Genomic DNA, 15,778 nt, shown 5'->3' on the forward strand with positions numbered 1-15,778 from the left:
GGGGGGGGGGGGGGCAACTAATTGGTAATTAAATGGCAATTAGTAACCAGCAACGGGAATTATGTCACGAAGGGCTGTCCCCCCCTTGTTCTTTGAGCTTCTCTGCTAGTGGGTGTGCACGGCTGGGTGTGCACAGTCGGGCGTTCACCATTGGGTGTGCACGGTTGGCTGTGCATGGTCAGGTGTGTGTGACAGGCGTGCAGAGCCGTGTTCGTGCACCTATGGGGATTTGTGGCACCGAGCAAAGGTGTGAAAGCAGTTGTGCACGTGTGTGTGCGCACCATCGGCCACGCGGGTGAGATCAGTGCCGGGTGTGCGTGCGACCCACTGTATGTTTGCCTGGGAGGGGGGGTGTGTGCGTTTCACTGCTCGTGACGCTGCCTGTGTGTGTGTCGGGGTGTACACCTGCATCTGTGTTTTTGTGGTGCTTGTGCATGTAAGGGGTGGCTCTGAGCGTGCGCAGGACGCACTTGGGGGTGTGCACGAGGGCTACGCGTGTGTGCGTGCCCGGGTGTGCGTGTGTGTGTTCACAGGGCACGTGCCTTGCAAAGGGGTGTGATGGTCAGGTGGGTCTGGCTGCCTGTATTTTTGGGAGGTGTGTGCTCGCAGGAAGGGAGATGTCTGCGTGTGGCTGTGTGTACATGCCCAAGGTTTTGGGAAAGGGGGGATAAGGTCGGGGGGGTTGGGGGGGAGGCTGTGCCAGGCATGTGCCAGGTGGGACAGAGCCCCCGAGCTGCGAGCATGCTCCACCGCACGCAAAGGTGGCCACATTTTGGGAACGCTGTCTCAGTGCTCAGGAGGGCAAACCCTGCCCATCCCACAGGCCTAAAGCTCCCGAGTGCCTGCTAATTAATTTGTTAACAAGGGAGATAGGGCACTCTAACCACTGGGCATAACAGGGTACAGGGCTGAGTTGACTTTAGGGACCTCAGGCTGCCCTTAAGGTCTTTCCTTTAAGTCTGCTCTGAACATGGCAGGATACCACTGCCATCCTTCTCCATCATCCCTCCACACCATCATCATCCTCCTCCTTCCTCTCCATCCCACTCACGGGCCTGACCCCAGTCCTGGCAGCAAAGGCTCAGGCTGGATTGTACATCCAAGTGAAGGTGCTGGGGGTGTCATCCCCCACAAAATAAGGTGGCCACATCTGCCCTGCCTGCTGGCAACATCCCTTGGTTCACACTCTGCCCCAAACCATGCCCAGGAGCTCTCTGGGTTGGCACAGACCCAAACCAGGCTGATGATGGAATGGTCTGGATGCACGTGAGCATCCTCGATCTCCAACTCCAGCTCTGGGACAGGGATAGAGGTGGCTCTGGGACAGGGACAAAGGTGTTTCACAGGGACAGGTGGGGAAGGACTGGGATATCACCCACTGGTCCCTCCATGCAGGGAGGTGCTGCAAATCGACCAGTTCCTGAAGGAGACGGCTGCCCGCGAGGCCAACGCCAAGGTCCGCCTCCAGCACTTCATCGAGGAGCTGCTGGACCGGGCAGACCGGGCTGAGAAGCAGCTCCAGATCATCAGCAGCAGCTGTGGCACCACCCCAAATGGCAGCCTGGGACGCTGTGGCACGCCGGGGGCCAAGGCCGCCATCCGACCGGTACCTCCGCGGGCACAGGCACGGGCACCCCCGCGGCTTCGGGCATGCACCCATGTGGCTTCTCTGATAGAATCATAGAATCATAGAGTGGTTTGGGTTGGAAGGGACCTCAAAGATCATCCAGTTCCAACCCCCCTGCCATGGGCAGGGACACCTCCCACTAGAGCAGGATGCTCAAAGCCCCATCCAGCCTGGTCTAGGACACTTCCAGGGATGGGGCATCCACACCTTCCCTGGGCAACCTGTTCCAGTGTCTCACCACCCTCATAGTAAAAAATTTCTTCCTGAGATCCAATCTGAATCTTTTTTCTTCCAATTTAAAACCGTTTTCCCTTGTCCTATCATTACACCTCCTGGCAACCCTTTGATGGCTGCAAAGGGTTAGGCAGGAAGGTGTAGGGACCCCCATCTCATTCCCACAGGGAAATGGGTAATCTGGGGCAGGGGGAGACCCAAAGAGAAGTTGCTTCTTGGTGGGTCTGCATTTCCACAGCAAGCATGAGCAAAGTGCTGGGGATGCTCCTCTGCATCCCGTTTTGGGGATGGCCTCACATAAGAATGTGGTTGGTGCTAAGTGGGTTATGGGGGTTGTCTCCCTCGGCTGCACCACCTACATTTTGGGTTTCACCAAGTTGGCTTCTCTGCCCACAGCGAGACCGGCACCCGGGGCCAGGGGTGGCTGTGCACGGTCCCTACGGCGTGTCCAACCAGCGCTCCTCCTCCAGCACTGGGTGAGTCCCTTGTCCGTGATGCCAGTTTGGGATTTTAATGGGATGCTTGGGGGTTTTTTTGGGGGGTAGGGGGTGCAAGGAGCTGAGGGGAAGGGGATGCAGACCCCAGTAAGTGCTGAGGCCGGGCATCCCCGTCCCCCAGTGCCTCCAGCCGGGCGAAGGCGGTGTCGCAGAGCTCGGGCTGCTACGACAGCGACAGCGCGGAGCCGTGTCCCACCGACGACACCGCCGACGGACACCCCTACCCAGCGCGGGACGGCGCCCGGGGCTCGGGGCTGCGCCGGCAGGCCATCCAAAACTGGCACCGCCGGCCCTACCGCAACAGCACCGAGGGCGAGGAGGGGGACGTCTCCGACGTGGGCTCCCGCACCACCGAGTCGGAGGCCGAGGGCTGGGAGCCGGAGGCACCCGGATCAGCCGCATCCCGACCCACCGGCAGCTGCCGCCTGACGGGTGAGGCCACGCTGGGCTCTTCTGGTGGGGTGGGAGGACTGGGAGGCTGGGAGGTGGGGGACGGGGATGGCTTCTCCGCTCCGCAGGGAGCGTCCCTTCCCCGCTGCCCTCCCCAGCCGCCGGTGGCGACTGACGGTGGGTGTCCCACAGCCAGGACCGAGGGGGCTGGGGGCAAGGCGGGCCGGCTGGAGAGGGGCAGCCCAGGCCACTCCAGCGAGGTGATCAGCCCGGAGATTCTCAAGATGCGGGCAGCTCTCTTCTGCATCTTCACTTACCTGGACACCAAGACCCTGCTGCGGGCAGCCGAGGTGTGCAAGGACTGGAAGTTCGTGGCCCGACACCCAGCCGTGTGGACGCGGGTGCTGCTGGAGAATGCCAGGGTGTCCTCCAAGGTACCAGGGATGGGGATGGCACTGCCCCAGGCAAGACGTTTCTTCCAGAAAGAGGAAGCCGTGCAAGCCTCTCGCTTGTGTTGATTGTCGCGCTGCTATTGTCACGGGAACGTGGGTCCACACAGCTGTGTGCTTGCAGGAGCAGCTGGATCCATTGCACACTCACACCTGCATGCTCATGGGCATGATCACATGTGCACGCATTTTCACATGCTTTTGTGGTCACACCCATGGTTTTGTTGTGTCCATTCTTACGTGACCTCGGATGTGCATTTTCACGTATTTATGGCATGTGTGTGTGCATGCAGAAATGCCTCGCTGTGTGTGCATGTGTGTGCACGGGTCTGCCCAAGACAGCCAAGGATGGGTGGCATGGGGAATGCTGAGGGTGTCCCCCTCGGTGATGACCACCCCTGTCCTCCCAGTTCTTGGCCATGCTGTCTCAGTGGTGCACCCAGATGCACTCCCTCACCCTCCAAAACCTCAAGCCACGCCAGCGGGGGAAGAAGGAGAGCAAAGAGGACTACATGAAGAGCACACGGTGAGTCCCTGCATCCCGGGCCTCCTCCTCCTGCAACCAGAGTCACTGGTCCTCAGGGATGACAATGCTCCACGAGCATCAATGTCACATTTCCACTGATGGCCGTTCTTCACACCCTGGCTCCTGCTGTGGGTTTTGAGTGTCCTGGAGTTGTGGATCCTTCTGGGACACATCACGCTCCTGGGGTGGCTATGGGGAGAATAAGCTCATGTGCTACTGCCTGACCCTGCCTCCATCCCTGGCAGGGGCTGTCTGGAAGCTGGGCTGGAGTCTCTGCTGCAGGCGACGGGCAGCAACCTTCTCATCCTCCGCATCTCGCACTGCCCCAACGTGCTGACGGACCGCTCGCTCTGGCTGGCCAGCTGCCACTGCCGGGCCCTGCAGGCTGTCACCTACCGGTAAGGGTGGCCACCAGCATTCCCCCTTGTCCATGAGCACCATGTGGTTCCCTGGCTGGGAGAAGGCTGGGAACATCCATGGGACTCCTCTAATGCCCATCCCCATTCCCTGTCAGAATGCAGCCTGTCTGGCTAGATGCGAAGGACACACCTTTCCATATCCCTAGCCCAGCAGCAGCCCCAGCGTCAGTGTCCCCAGTGCAAGTTGTCATCACAACTGTCATCCTCTTCTGGCGTGTTCCCATACAGATGTTTCCCTTCCAGCTCCATGCCCACCATCCTGTTACCCATCTCACCAGGGTCTTGGTATGGGAACTCTGCTTTACGTTAGAGGAGGGTGAAGAAGAGGTGCACCAACACCAGGGTCCAGTGAGGTCTCACCTGACTGTCACTCCGTGACAAAGGCTTCTAAAGGGGAGAAGAGACCTCTGCGTCCCTCTGTCCTGGGAGGGAGGAATGGCTCTGTCATGGGATTAGTAAGACCCAACTTGGAGACTTTGCCCAAGAGCAAGGACACAGGGCCCATGATGGTGTAGGTCCTGGAAGAGATCACTGACTGCTCCTTGGTCTTGGATACCTTCCAAAGAGGCTCTGCCTTCCATGGAGACAGGATTTACACATTCAAGGAGGATGAATGTGCTCCACTGCACCCTGCAAATGGCCACTTCAGCGTCCAGACCAGGATGGAGAGTCCTTCAAGTGGGAAAACACATCCAGCTGGCTCCTCTGTTTTGGACCAAGTGAGATCTGATGTGGCTTTGATCCTGGGACCCCATGCTGCAAGCGAGCCCAGCAACACCAGGTTTAACCCAAAGACTCTTTCATTGGCCCTTCCAAGGGCATTAGAGCAAGCCCAAGCGCTCCTGGCACCCTGCTAACCTGTGACTCTGACTCATGCTCTAATTAACCTGCCGCACTCGTAAGGGGCCCTTGGCAGGCATCTTCAGTGGGGACGTGTGAAACGCCCAAGATAACACCCATCGCTTATTTTTAGGTTTGCCTGAAGTTTCGAAGTAGGTCATTTAGAGTTAGGAAGTGTGGCCTCGGTCTTCGGGAGAGAGCCCAGTGAAATGAAGCAGCTGGGGTCCTCTCTCTGGGCTGGTAGCATCAGGACAACGCTCTCTGACACCTCTCCTCCATTGACTGAGTGCAGAGAGCTGACAGCATCAACGAAAGCTCTTTTGAGCCAGTGCCACAAATGCTGGGTGGGCAGACATCATGGCTGAGCCCAACCAGTGCCATGACTCCTGATAAACCTACTCCTCCACTATGCCCCTGCACGAATCCGGCAGCATCCCATAAGGCCTGTTTTGATACCTCCAAAAAGCACCAAGGAGCAGCCCACGGCAAACCTCTGCAGCGACATTTGGCCAACAGCCACGTAGAGATGTGGTAGCAGAACCACAGAGCTGGTACAGGGGCCATGGAGCAGCCACTGCCCTTGGTTGGAAGTTACCACCCATCAGCTGAAACATCCTTACCACCTCCTGGCACCTTCACCATCCAGGCTGGGCAGGTGGCAAGTGAAACCAAACCAACACGATCTGCAGGGATGTTATATTTGCTCTGCAAGGGTACACGGCCTGGCAGTCTCTGTTCAATCACTTTCCACCTTTGCACCTGGAAGACTTCTGCCTTCACCTTCAACCTCACCTTCAACTATTAACCTCACTTCAGCCTTTACTTTCAGCCTTACCTCATCTTCAGTCTCACCTTCAGCTTCACCCTCAACCTCACCCTCAACCTCACCCTCCTCCATTTTTTTTGACATTGCACATCCAAAGGCACAATTCCAGACAGAAATGCCTTCAGCCTTCCTGCATGGGTTGGTGTTGGGACTGTCTGGTTCATGGGAGATCGTGAGTTATAAATGATGACCAGATTTGTACCTCCAGGTTCAGAGAGATGTGGCAGCGTGGAGGCTGCAGACACAGCCCCTGGGGGGCAGCATCACTGCCAGTGGTGGCCACCATGTGTCCTCTGTGTTGTTCCAGGAGCTCCACAGACCCCGTGGGTCATGAAGTCATCTGGGCCCTCGGAGCAGGTTGCAGGGACATCATCTCCCTCCAGGTTGCACCTCTGCATCCATGGTAAGAGATGTGCTAGGAGGAGGCCAGGCTGAGTGTGAGGGGCACCACTGGCTGGAAAGAAATTGGGTGCCAGATCCTGATTTGCTTGGAGGGGGGGTTCTCATGGAATAAGCAGCAATCCTGGAGGCCAGTTTGGGGAGTCAGGAGTTGGGCTCCATTCCCCCCTGCAAAGGCTGGGAGCTGTTGGGTGCAGGCACCTCCCTTCTCAGCCAGGAAAGTTTCCGGGGAAGCTGCTAACACTGTTGATGAAAGGGGAACCATGATGGGCCTGTTAGGAGATGCTGAACATCAAACGCTTGTCTAAGCTCCTCACTGCTCATATAACAGCAGTCCTGAAGGGCCCAGATGTTTTTAAAAGGGTGTCACGTCGCTGCTCAGGGAGACAACTGCAGTTGCTCCCACTTTGGAAAAGCATTTTGGGGGTGTGAAGGTGCTGGTGGATGTCCACCTCACAACATCTGGGTGCTCAGGGTTTCATAGCTCACTGTGAAGGTCACTTGTCTCCTCACCTTCATGGGGCTGCCTCCTAGGCATTTCTTCTTGTCCTGAAGTTTGGTGTGATGTCATGTCCCCCGTCAGCCTGAATTGAGGTGTACAGAGGGGGATGTTCTTTTGCAGGAGAAGCTGGATCCCAGGTCCCTGATGGCTTGTTTCTTCATGGGGGGAAACAGCACGTGGCATGTAGGCTTCTCCAACTGATCTAGGGGTCCAGGCTCCTGCAACTAGTTTGATCACAGCAAGGAACAGAGTTCAGGGCCTGATTCAGTTCTCCAAAGGTGGAGAGTTTGGGGCAGAGGGTCTACACTGAGTGCGTGGATCTGCCCTGTCCTGGTTGCAACACAGCCCAGGGTGGTTGCTCAGACAGAGGCGTCTGCTCTGGAGACACCTCCTTACAGCGTGGCAACACCCAGGTTGGTGGTGTGGGAGACATCCCAGTCCCACACCACTTTCAGGAGTGCTCATAAGGGTGGGGGGAGAGGGATGTGTGTAAGCTTTTCTGCCAGCCCTCCCCACCTCTTTCTTCTTCATCTCCCCAGCCAGCAGCCAACACGTTTCAGCAACCGCTGCCTTCAGATGATCGGCCGGTGCTGGCCACACCTGCGGGCGCTGGGCATTGGAGGGGCAGGCTGCGGTGTCCAGGGACTGGCATCCTTAGGTAGGTAGCTCTCCTCTAGTGGGACAAAGAGAAGGGTATACCCTTGCTGGATGCAGGGTATACCCTTAGGAGATGCCCCATGGGGATCTCCATGGAGAAGCCCACCCCAAGGACCATGGGTGCACCCTGCCCCTCCTTGCTGACACCCATCCCTCCTACCACCCCATTCCCATTGGCTGTCCTCATCCCTTTCCCATGTGGTGCTGACAGCGGGTGCTTTGTCCTTCCAGCCCGAAACTGCATGCGGCTTCAGGTCTTGGAGCTGGATCACGTGGCAGAGATCAATCAGGAGGTTGCAGCAGAGATGTGTCGAGAGGGGCTGAAGGGGCTGGAGATGCTAGTACTGACCTCCACGCCGGTCACCCCCAAAGCCCTGCTGCACTTCAACAGTGAGTAGCAATGCTGGGGGGGGATGCATAGCATCATACATTGACCAAAAGGCCACCAGATATCCAGATCCATGAACCAGACCCTGCCTTCCAGCCCTGCCCACAGGAACCCACTGCCAACACTGGAAGGTGCTGGGAGCTCCGTGGTGAAAGGTTTCTAAGAGGAGATCCAACAGTCTCCTGCCAAGGATGGGCTAAGATAGCTGATCTTGTCTTGGGCCATAGGGAGGATGAAGACACTCCCTCCGTGCTGCCCTCAATACAATCAAGGCCTCCATTTCTGTGGCACACCTGAGGTTCACTCTGGTGTATCTGAGTTTGGAGTGATGCCATTTACTGAAGCCATTTGCCAGGATGGGAGCTCAGGGGAGAATGAGGTCTGCAGCCAACAGGAAGGTCTGTTTGAGGTGCCATTCCTCATGGTCATGGCATGTGTGACTTGCTGGGAACCCACCTATCTGCGTAGAAGAGTAAGGGTTTCCCAAGTAAGAGGTAGGACTGCTGAATTGGGATAGGACAACTGGGAAACATCTCGTAGACCACCATCCTCCCTACAGAGGTCTTGGCCACCAAGAGCAGGTCTCCTCCATCTTCAGGGTGAGGTTTCTCCAAATACATAAAGCTTTGAGGAACACTGGATGATTTTTAAGATCCATTCTGGCTGTGGGGAAGCTATCTCCTCACCAGGTATGGAGATGCCAGGTAGTATCTCTGCCCCCAGGCGTGTGCCGGAACCTGAAGTCCATCGTTGTGCAGGTGGGCATTGTGGACTACTTCAAGGAGCCCCACAGCCCTGAAGCCAAGAAGATGTTTGAAGAAATGGTGAACAAACTCCAGGTAAAGGATGTCATTCCCAGGTCATCCATGTGTCACCAGTCTCGTGTCTCCATGGGGATTTCAGCCCACTGCTGAACTTCCTTAGTAAAGAACATTTTAGCTCACTAGGGACCTCCTGAATGCTCACTGTCCATCAGACACGTATGCCCCAAAGGCTGAAACAAGATCTAACATGCTGTGATTTCTTCCCGCTGCTTTAACCAGGGCTGCTTCTCTGTGGGTCTCTTCCCTGGGGACATAAAAGGGCTGTTGCCTCTTTTGCAGGGCCACTTGCTTGCCGAACACTGTGAAGTGATTTAAAACCCACCCATGAAAGCACAAATAGGAGCAATTTTAGTTAGGCTGAGTCGCAGGCCTTGCTTAGCTTGTGATGCTAAGCAGGGCTTGGGTTGTCCTTGGTCTGTTCAGGGTCTCCAAGGCAGACACCTCCATCTGTGTCCAAGTGGAAAAATAGGTGTCTCCATTTCACTTGATCCTTTGGTTGACTTTTTCCTGCAATGGGTTGGGCTCCATGGGGGCATAAGGTGAAACTCCCATGAGATGCAGGAAAGCAGAACTTGGGGACGGAGGGCCACCAGCGCAGTCAAACTCCACTGCCAGGCCCTGGCATGGGAACAACAGCGGGCAGCGAGACAGACCCGTGTCCACCCCTAGGCTGAGGGTCACCTTCAGAGAAGGGCCATTTCAGAAGGGCTTTCCTTGTGTGGCCGCTGACCATCATGCTTTGCAAATCCCAGTGGGATGTGATGGTGGGGATGGGACCAGGGTAGACCCCTTCCCATGGTGGAAACTCGAGATGTCCTCTCCTCTCTCTTGCTCATTCTCCGGGACTGCAAGACTGCCAGGTCCTGCACCGACCATGTTCTCTGCCCCTCTTGCAGGCCCTGAGGAAGAGACCCGGCTTCTCCAAGATTTTACACATCAAAGTGGAAGGAGGCTGTTAGACCTTCAGGGAACCACAAAGCACATTCCCTCTTCAGCCCGGCACAGCCAGAGGCCCCATGAAACCAAACCCACTGTCTGCCGCTCATCCGTTGCTGGACCTGGAGCACGGAGATGCCGGCCCATGCACAAAAAACCCAAACTCTTGCAGGCCTTAGTGACTGGCAGCCGGTGCTCATCCCCGGGGCCAGCTCGCAGGCGAGAAGGTGCTACTTAAGGAAATTTTTTGGCTGCCACAAGAGGCAGAGCTACACTCTTTCCCAGGAGGGAAGATGGCTTCGAAACCCCTGCGGCTGCTCGTTGCCAAGGATCCTTGTTTGGGGAATGTCTTTTTCTTTGAACTCTCTTTCTGATGGTTTTTTTTTTTCGGCCGTTCAAAGGTGTGGGAACTGAGGATGGATCATTCTGTCCCCATGAGCTCTTTGCAGAGCGCTGGGCTTGGTGCCACTGCATCACGGCTGGACTGTCCCCATTCTCTCTGTGGGCTGGTGGAGCTGGGGTGGGAAGGGGGCATTCCTGCAGAGGAAATAGTGCCCAGCATTCCTGCAGGGTTTCTGCTAGTTCTCATTTCATTTGTTTAACATCAGGGCACCCAAAACTAGGGAAATACTGCCCAGAAACCAGCAGCCATGACAGCACAAGCCTGGATGGCAGAGCTGTATCTCGGGGGCTGTAGGAGCCAGAGGACACCAGAAGAAATGGTCACTCTTCCAGAGGCCTCCAGCCTCACCTCCTCTCCACCCAGGCCCTCCCTGCCAAGGCAATAAACCATCTCCAAATCCTCATCCACCAGGAAACACAGGTCACGCTTCTGTCCCCACCAACATCCACCAGCCACTCAGACTCCCTCCAGAGTGAGTTGCCCATGTGGAGAGAGGGACTGGCATGGGACACCCACGTTTACCATCTCATTGCCTTCCCAGGCAGCCTGAAGGAGAAATCCTGGCCAAATTGTCCTGAAATCCAAAGCTGCTGGTGAAAACACCAACTCAACTGCCCTAGTAGATCCCTTATCTATGGCCACAGCTATTTGGTTTTTTTAATTCTGCTTTTTTCTTCTGGCTGTTTTCTGCCTGCAAGGACGTCATCGCCTCCAAAATACCCTTTTTCCAAATGAAAAAGCTTTTGAAAGGCATCTGGCAGGATCAGGCGTCTCCATCCTCCAGCCTAAGGAGAAGGTGCCAGGAGGTGCCCACACCATGGGGCACACACATCACAGCACTGCCAGCAGCAGGGACACACTGGCCTTAACCACAGCCCCCTACCACCCTGAGCCCCAGCCAGACGTGCTTGGACCTGACATGCTGAGCTGAGGGAAGCCAACTGGGAAAAGCAGATTTTGTGAGTTTGTCCTCTCCTTTGGGCCATCGTTGGAGGTTTCACTGTCTGTTGGCTGGCATGGCTGCAAGGAGACAGCCCTTCCTTGGGCATCTCCCCTTCCTCCAGCCCTCCTGGGGTGACTTCCCCAGGAGGAAGAAGGCTACAGACCCATCCTGGTACTACATTCCTCATCCACGTCACAAGAGCTGCAGACCTCAGCCGGGGGCTCCCAGCATGCTGACAGCCCAGGAGACCCCGATAGAAAACAAAATCTGTTCCAAATCACTGAAGCTGGTAGTGGGCTAGAGGCAGCTCCTGAGTCTCCAACTCCAGAAAGCACCTCAGGAGATCATTTCATCCACGCCTTGTCCTGTCCTGCTGTCTCCTCTGAAACGGGGAAGGGTTTATTGGCCATAACCCCCCATTTGAAGCACCTCTGTTCTCCGGCTGACTAAGCTTTCCAGGAGAAGGCTGTTCCATGTATGCACAAATTATGGGAGCCCAAAAGAACACCTGCAAGAAACTACTGCATCCCACCATGCCCCCGTGGGCAGCATTGGATGAGCTCCCCGGCACTGGGGATGAGCTCACTGCCATGCCCACCATCCCGGGGAGGCTGGGACACGCGTAACCCAGGGGCAAGAGGAGCAAAGGATGCCCCAACCAGCAAAAAACCCACCCAGCAAAGCTAAAACCCCCCGAGTTTTAGCCATCCCACACGCATGGTCCCAGTGGAGAAGTCACCATTTGAAACGGCGCAGAGACTTGCAAAATTCCCTTAAAAATAAAACAAAGTAAGTATTTATTTCTATAAAGAAAAGAAGGAAAAAAAAAAAAGATTTTAAAGGAAAATTATATACTCAGCATGTTTATACACTCTATGCTTAAAGACTATCATGTTGGAGAGTCATGTCTGAAGACTGAAGGTGGCTGCTCCGGGTTTCCTGCTAACCCAGGCCCAGCCACTCACCCGGCTCATCTGGGTCATGGGGAAGGTGAAGATGGGGTGATGGAAAGCAGGGGGAGAAGCTGAGGACTCTTGGAGAAACCTTCTATGCTCACCAGTGAGGCCAGCACGGCTGCTGGTGCCATCAGTGGCTGTGTCTGCTGGTGGCCATGGTGGCGTGGAGTGTGGGTAGGTGTGTGACGTCCCTGTTCCCCACTGCCGCGAGGGTTTTGTAAGTCATGGCAGAAGAACCTCACCCAAATTTGGTGCTTCAATGTATCTTCAAGACCAGAGTAAACCATCTGCCTCCCCTTGGGACATTCCCAAAAAGTCCAGCTTCTGGCTTAGCAAAGCCATGTTTTTACAAAAATCCTGCGATGACACAAGACCTTGAGCAGTTTCAAGGATTGGAAGATGGAAAGGAGGGTCTTTTACCCATTTTTCTTGATGCCTAGGCTTGGATGAGTCCCTTCCTCCATCTCCTCCTCAGCTGAAGATGAAGGTGGCTGGCACAGGCTTAGTGGTAATGAGACCCCTGTGTCTCCCTGTCCCTCCTGGTAGCTCCTAATTGCCCAGATTGTTAATGGCAACGAGCTCATTAACAGCTCCGTATCTCTTCCGCTGAAATGTCATATTGATTTCCCTGCTGCTTTCCCTCTCCATTCCACCGGTGCGTGGCCCTGTTGGGTCCCCCACAAATCCCCATCGCCGACCCCCATCCCTACGGGATGCTCGGGTGGCGCTGCTCATGGCTGTAGGATTCACCACATCAACCACAGCTTTTCAACCCCATTTCTTCTGGAAATGGTGGAGATGCACAGAAATACCAAATCCTCTGGGAAAGCCTTGAAACCACGCGGTGTATTTGGGTGCTGATTGATAGAGAAGGGACAGCTGCAGTATGAGCTCAGCCCCATACTAGACCCTAGAGAAGCCCCAGAGGGGCTCTGCGATGACAATCCCCAGCAAAAGCCAGGGCACAGCCACCCAACCCAGGTCAAGCATCCACAGTGAGCAGCTTTCGGTTGGGGTCATGGTGATGGTCAGGACTGGCAGGGGCTGGATGGATGGTGCTGCCAGTTCCTGCCAGGTTTGGTGCCTGCAGGACAAGTTTTGGGGGCATTTCTTCCTTTTCTAGTGAGTTAGCCCAAAGTTTCCTTGTGGCCAACACTCGCGACATTCCGTGTCTCTCGAATTTGGATGCTGGTCAGGGATCTCAAGAGGAACAACACCAGCAAAGTCAGCTTGGGGGCTAAAGTTATCCATGTTTTTCTGTCTCGCCTCATGTGTTGGATTTTGCTCATCATCCACAGCTGCGAGTCCCCAGGAGCTAGGAATGCTCTGGGGACCGGCTGTCTCCTGCCTTCATCCCTCTGCCCCCAGCTTGGGGGTGTCCAGGGGTGTGAGGTCTCTAGAAAAAGGGGGAACGCCCCCAGTTTGGGTCTGTCCAAGGAGGTTTTTAAACCTCTTTATCAAGCAAAGAAGGCAAGGAAAAAAAAGATATGCCACCTCGCACCACATGTGACAGTCCCAGCTGCCACCACGGCCGGCCCTTGGACAGCTCGTTTGGATCCTCCAAAAGGCTCCAAATTTGGCTAAAACAGAACAACAAAAAAAAACCACGAAAAGTGTTGATAAAGGCCCTTAATGTAGTTGAACAATGCTTCCTTCTCAGCTCTTAGAGGAACCCACCCCAGGAGCTGGCGCATCGCTTCAGCTGATCGCTTTTGGGTTGAAAACCTGCAGGTTCGGGTGGCAGGAAAGCATTTGGGAACCGGTGCCAAATGACAAAATGCTTTAAAAAAAAAAAAAGAAAAAAGAGAGGGAAAAAAAAATAATCAGGGAGCGGGGAGATTTTAGCAACCAGAGATGGTTTGTCTCAACTGAAGCATGGCAGGGTGTTGTCACAAGGTGAGCGGTGGTGACACACAGCCCTCCCCACCGGTGGGAAGGAAAATAATCCCTGCAGCGGGTCAAACGGTCCCTCCTGCCCCCAGGAAAAGCTGCTGCACATCCTTGCCCAGTGTGCAGCAGCAAGGAGAGGAGGGAAAACTACCCAAAAGCGGGGAAAAATGGGATTTTTCTGATCCAGCCTCGGGATTGAGCCCCCTGGAGAGAGGGGGGACGAGGCGGGCTGGGGCCGGGGACAAGTGGGTGCAATGGTGCGGGAGGGAGACGGCTTGTTGGGAAGCGAGCGCGGTAACGCACACTTGCTTAGAGATAATCAGAGGACGAGCTCCCCGCGGGGAGAGGGGAAAAAAAATATATATAAAAATATATATACAGGAATGGCAATTATTTCCCTAAAGCACTTCATGGCGGTGTTTGCTCCCGCCCAAGTTCAGCCCTGGTGAGCGACTTTCAAGGGGCCCTGTACAGTGACCTCCTCCTTCCCCCCCCCACGAAAGGTAGCAAGTTTGCCTCCTAAGTTATTTTTTTAAATCTATATAAATTTAGGTCTATTTTAGTCTTTTCGCAGCGATGTGCCAGTGTCTGGAGAACCAAACATCCCTTCTTCCCCCTACCCCACGGTCCCTTGATGCTAAACCGGGTCCTCGATGCTAAATCTGCCCTGGAAGGTGTGTTGCCCCGGAGTTGGGGGAGAGGAGGGGATGTGGGGCGCAGCTGAGATTGGGGTGTCAGGGGGAGGCTCCGGGTGGTTTTGGTGGCAGCAGGGTCCAACGCTGGCCGGGGAGAGGGGGCGAGGTGGGGGGTGCTGCCCAGCGGTTGGGAGACTGTGGTTTTAGCACTTTGGTTGGTACTATCACCTGTAGACGCACTTTGATGTTGTTGCTTTGAAACTTTGCCGAGTGTAAACAATGTGTACTTACCCAATTACAAAAAAGAGAAAAAAGGAAAAAAAAAAAGTGTGTAAAGAGCTATTTTATGATTCAGTGTTGAATAAATACTCTTGAGATTGAGGTGGGATTTTCACTCTCCTGGGAGCCACGCGCTGAAGCCAAGCCGCTTGGCCAGCGCCAAACCAGCGAGACCAGTTGCTGTTTGGGGCTTACTGGAAGCATCCCTCCTCCTGCCTCCCTCTCCCTGCAGGCACAGGGGGTTCAGCACCCGTGGTCTCTACTGGTCATGCCCCACGGGGGCACAGAGACAAAAGGGGGCAGCCTCCCCCTGATCTCAGCTGCACAGGAGCAGTTGGCAGCCCCAACTGGTGGAGAAGGCAGCCCAAGGTGGCTGGAAGATTCCTGGTTGCCAGACCACAACCCCACAGAGTCCGGGATCAGTTTCCGCTGTGGGGGGAGCAGCCTCCCCCTGATCTCAGCTGCACAGGAGCAGTTGGCAGCCCCAACTGGTGGAGAAGGCAGCCCAAGGTGGCTGGAAGATTCCTGGTTGCCAGACCACAACCCCACAGAGTCCGGGATCAGTTTCCTCACCAGGCTGATCAGGTGCTGGGATGTGGGACCACACTGCCATGAGACAGGCAGGAAAAACCACACTCCTCCAGGTCCCTGCTGCTGGAGGGGAACAGCCTCAGCCCCATGGATCCACCATCTGCCATGGGCAACCCACCAGCCCCTACTAGTCCCGCTTTTTTCCCCTCCCAGGCTGCCGAGCTGGCTCTTGGGAGTGTTCACCTTTAAATGACACCCCTAAGAAACACCAAGAGGGTTTTACACAGAAGCTGCAACCGCGCTCACTCTTCACTGCCACCACTCACACCATTGTGCTGAGACAAGTGGCCACGAGGGTCACCTTAAGGGATGCACTGGATGGCTCCAAGGGGGCCTGTAGTGCTCGTCGCACGGTGAACAGGCCAGAAGTACCACATTTTGTGGTGTAACAGACCATCAAGTCGCCTAATTAAATGACATCTCAAAGGGTGGATACCAGACAGATACCACATTTCCACCACTGTCTTCCATTAACGCTTTCAATGTACCAGACCCAAGTCTCCCCACGTTCCTCAAGAGTTTTCCCACCAGAGACGCCCCAAGCCCTAGGATCCATCCCACCAGCCC

At 55.4% G+C, this 15,778-nt stretch overlaps 1 protein-coding gene across 3 annotated transcripts in view; it reads left to right on the plus strand.

Annotated features, from left to right (window-relative positions):
• FBXO41 (F-box protein 41) overlaps window positions 1-13,660 on the plus strand; it is an 18,897-nt gene extending 5,237 nt beyond the window's left edge. For 2 of the 3 annotated variants that reach the window (XM_014936093.1, XM_014936094.1), the window contains 11 exons: window positions 1,396-1,624; window positions 2,258-2,337; window positions 2,480-2,790; window positions 2,941-3,182; window positions 3,608-3,723; window positions 3,969-4,121; window positions 6,116-6,211; window positions 7,249-7,367; window positions 7,598-7,756; window positions 8,478-8,593; window positions 9,475-13,660. In XM_014936093.1, coding sequence (XP_014791579.1) covers window positions 1,396-1,624; window positions 2,258-2,337; window positions 2,480-2,790; window positions 2,941-3,182; window positions 3,608-3,723; window positions 3,969-4,121; window positions 6,116-6,211; window positions 7,249-7,367; window positions 7,598-7,756; window positions 8,478-8,593; window positions 9,475-9,537 — 1,684 coding nt within the window. In that variant the 3' untranslated portion in view covers window positions 9,538-13,660. The remainder of the gene's footprint in view (window positions 1-1,395; window positions 1,625-2,257; window positions 2,338-2,479; window positions 2,791-2,940; window positions 3,183-3,607; window positions 3,724-3,968; window positions 4,122-6,115; window positions 6,212-7,248; window positions 7,368-7,597; window positions 7,757-8,477; window positions 8,594-9,474) is intronic. The other variant, XM_014936095.1, reaches the window with a different exon arrangement.
• Window positions 13,661-15,778: the final 2,118 nt, after the last annotated feature.

This window comes from Calidris pugnax, unplaced genomic scaffold (assembly GCF_001431845.1).
Source record: "Calidris pugnax isolate Ruff unplaced genomic scaffold, ASM143184v1 scaffold14, whole genome shotgun sequence".
Lineage (NCBI taxonomy): Eukaryota > Metazoa > Chordata > Aves > Charadriiformes > Scolopacidae > Calidris > Calidris pugnax.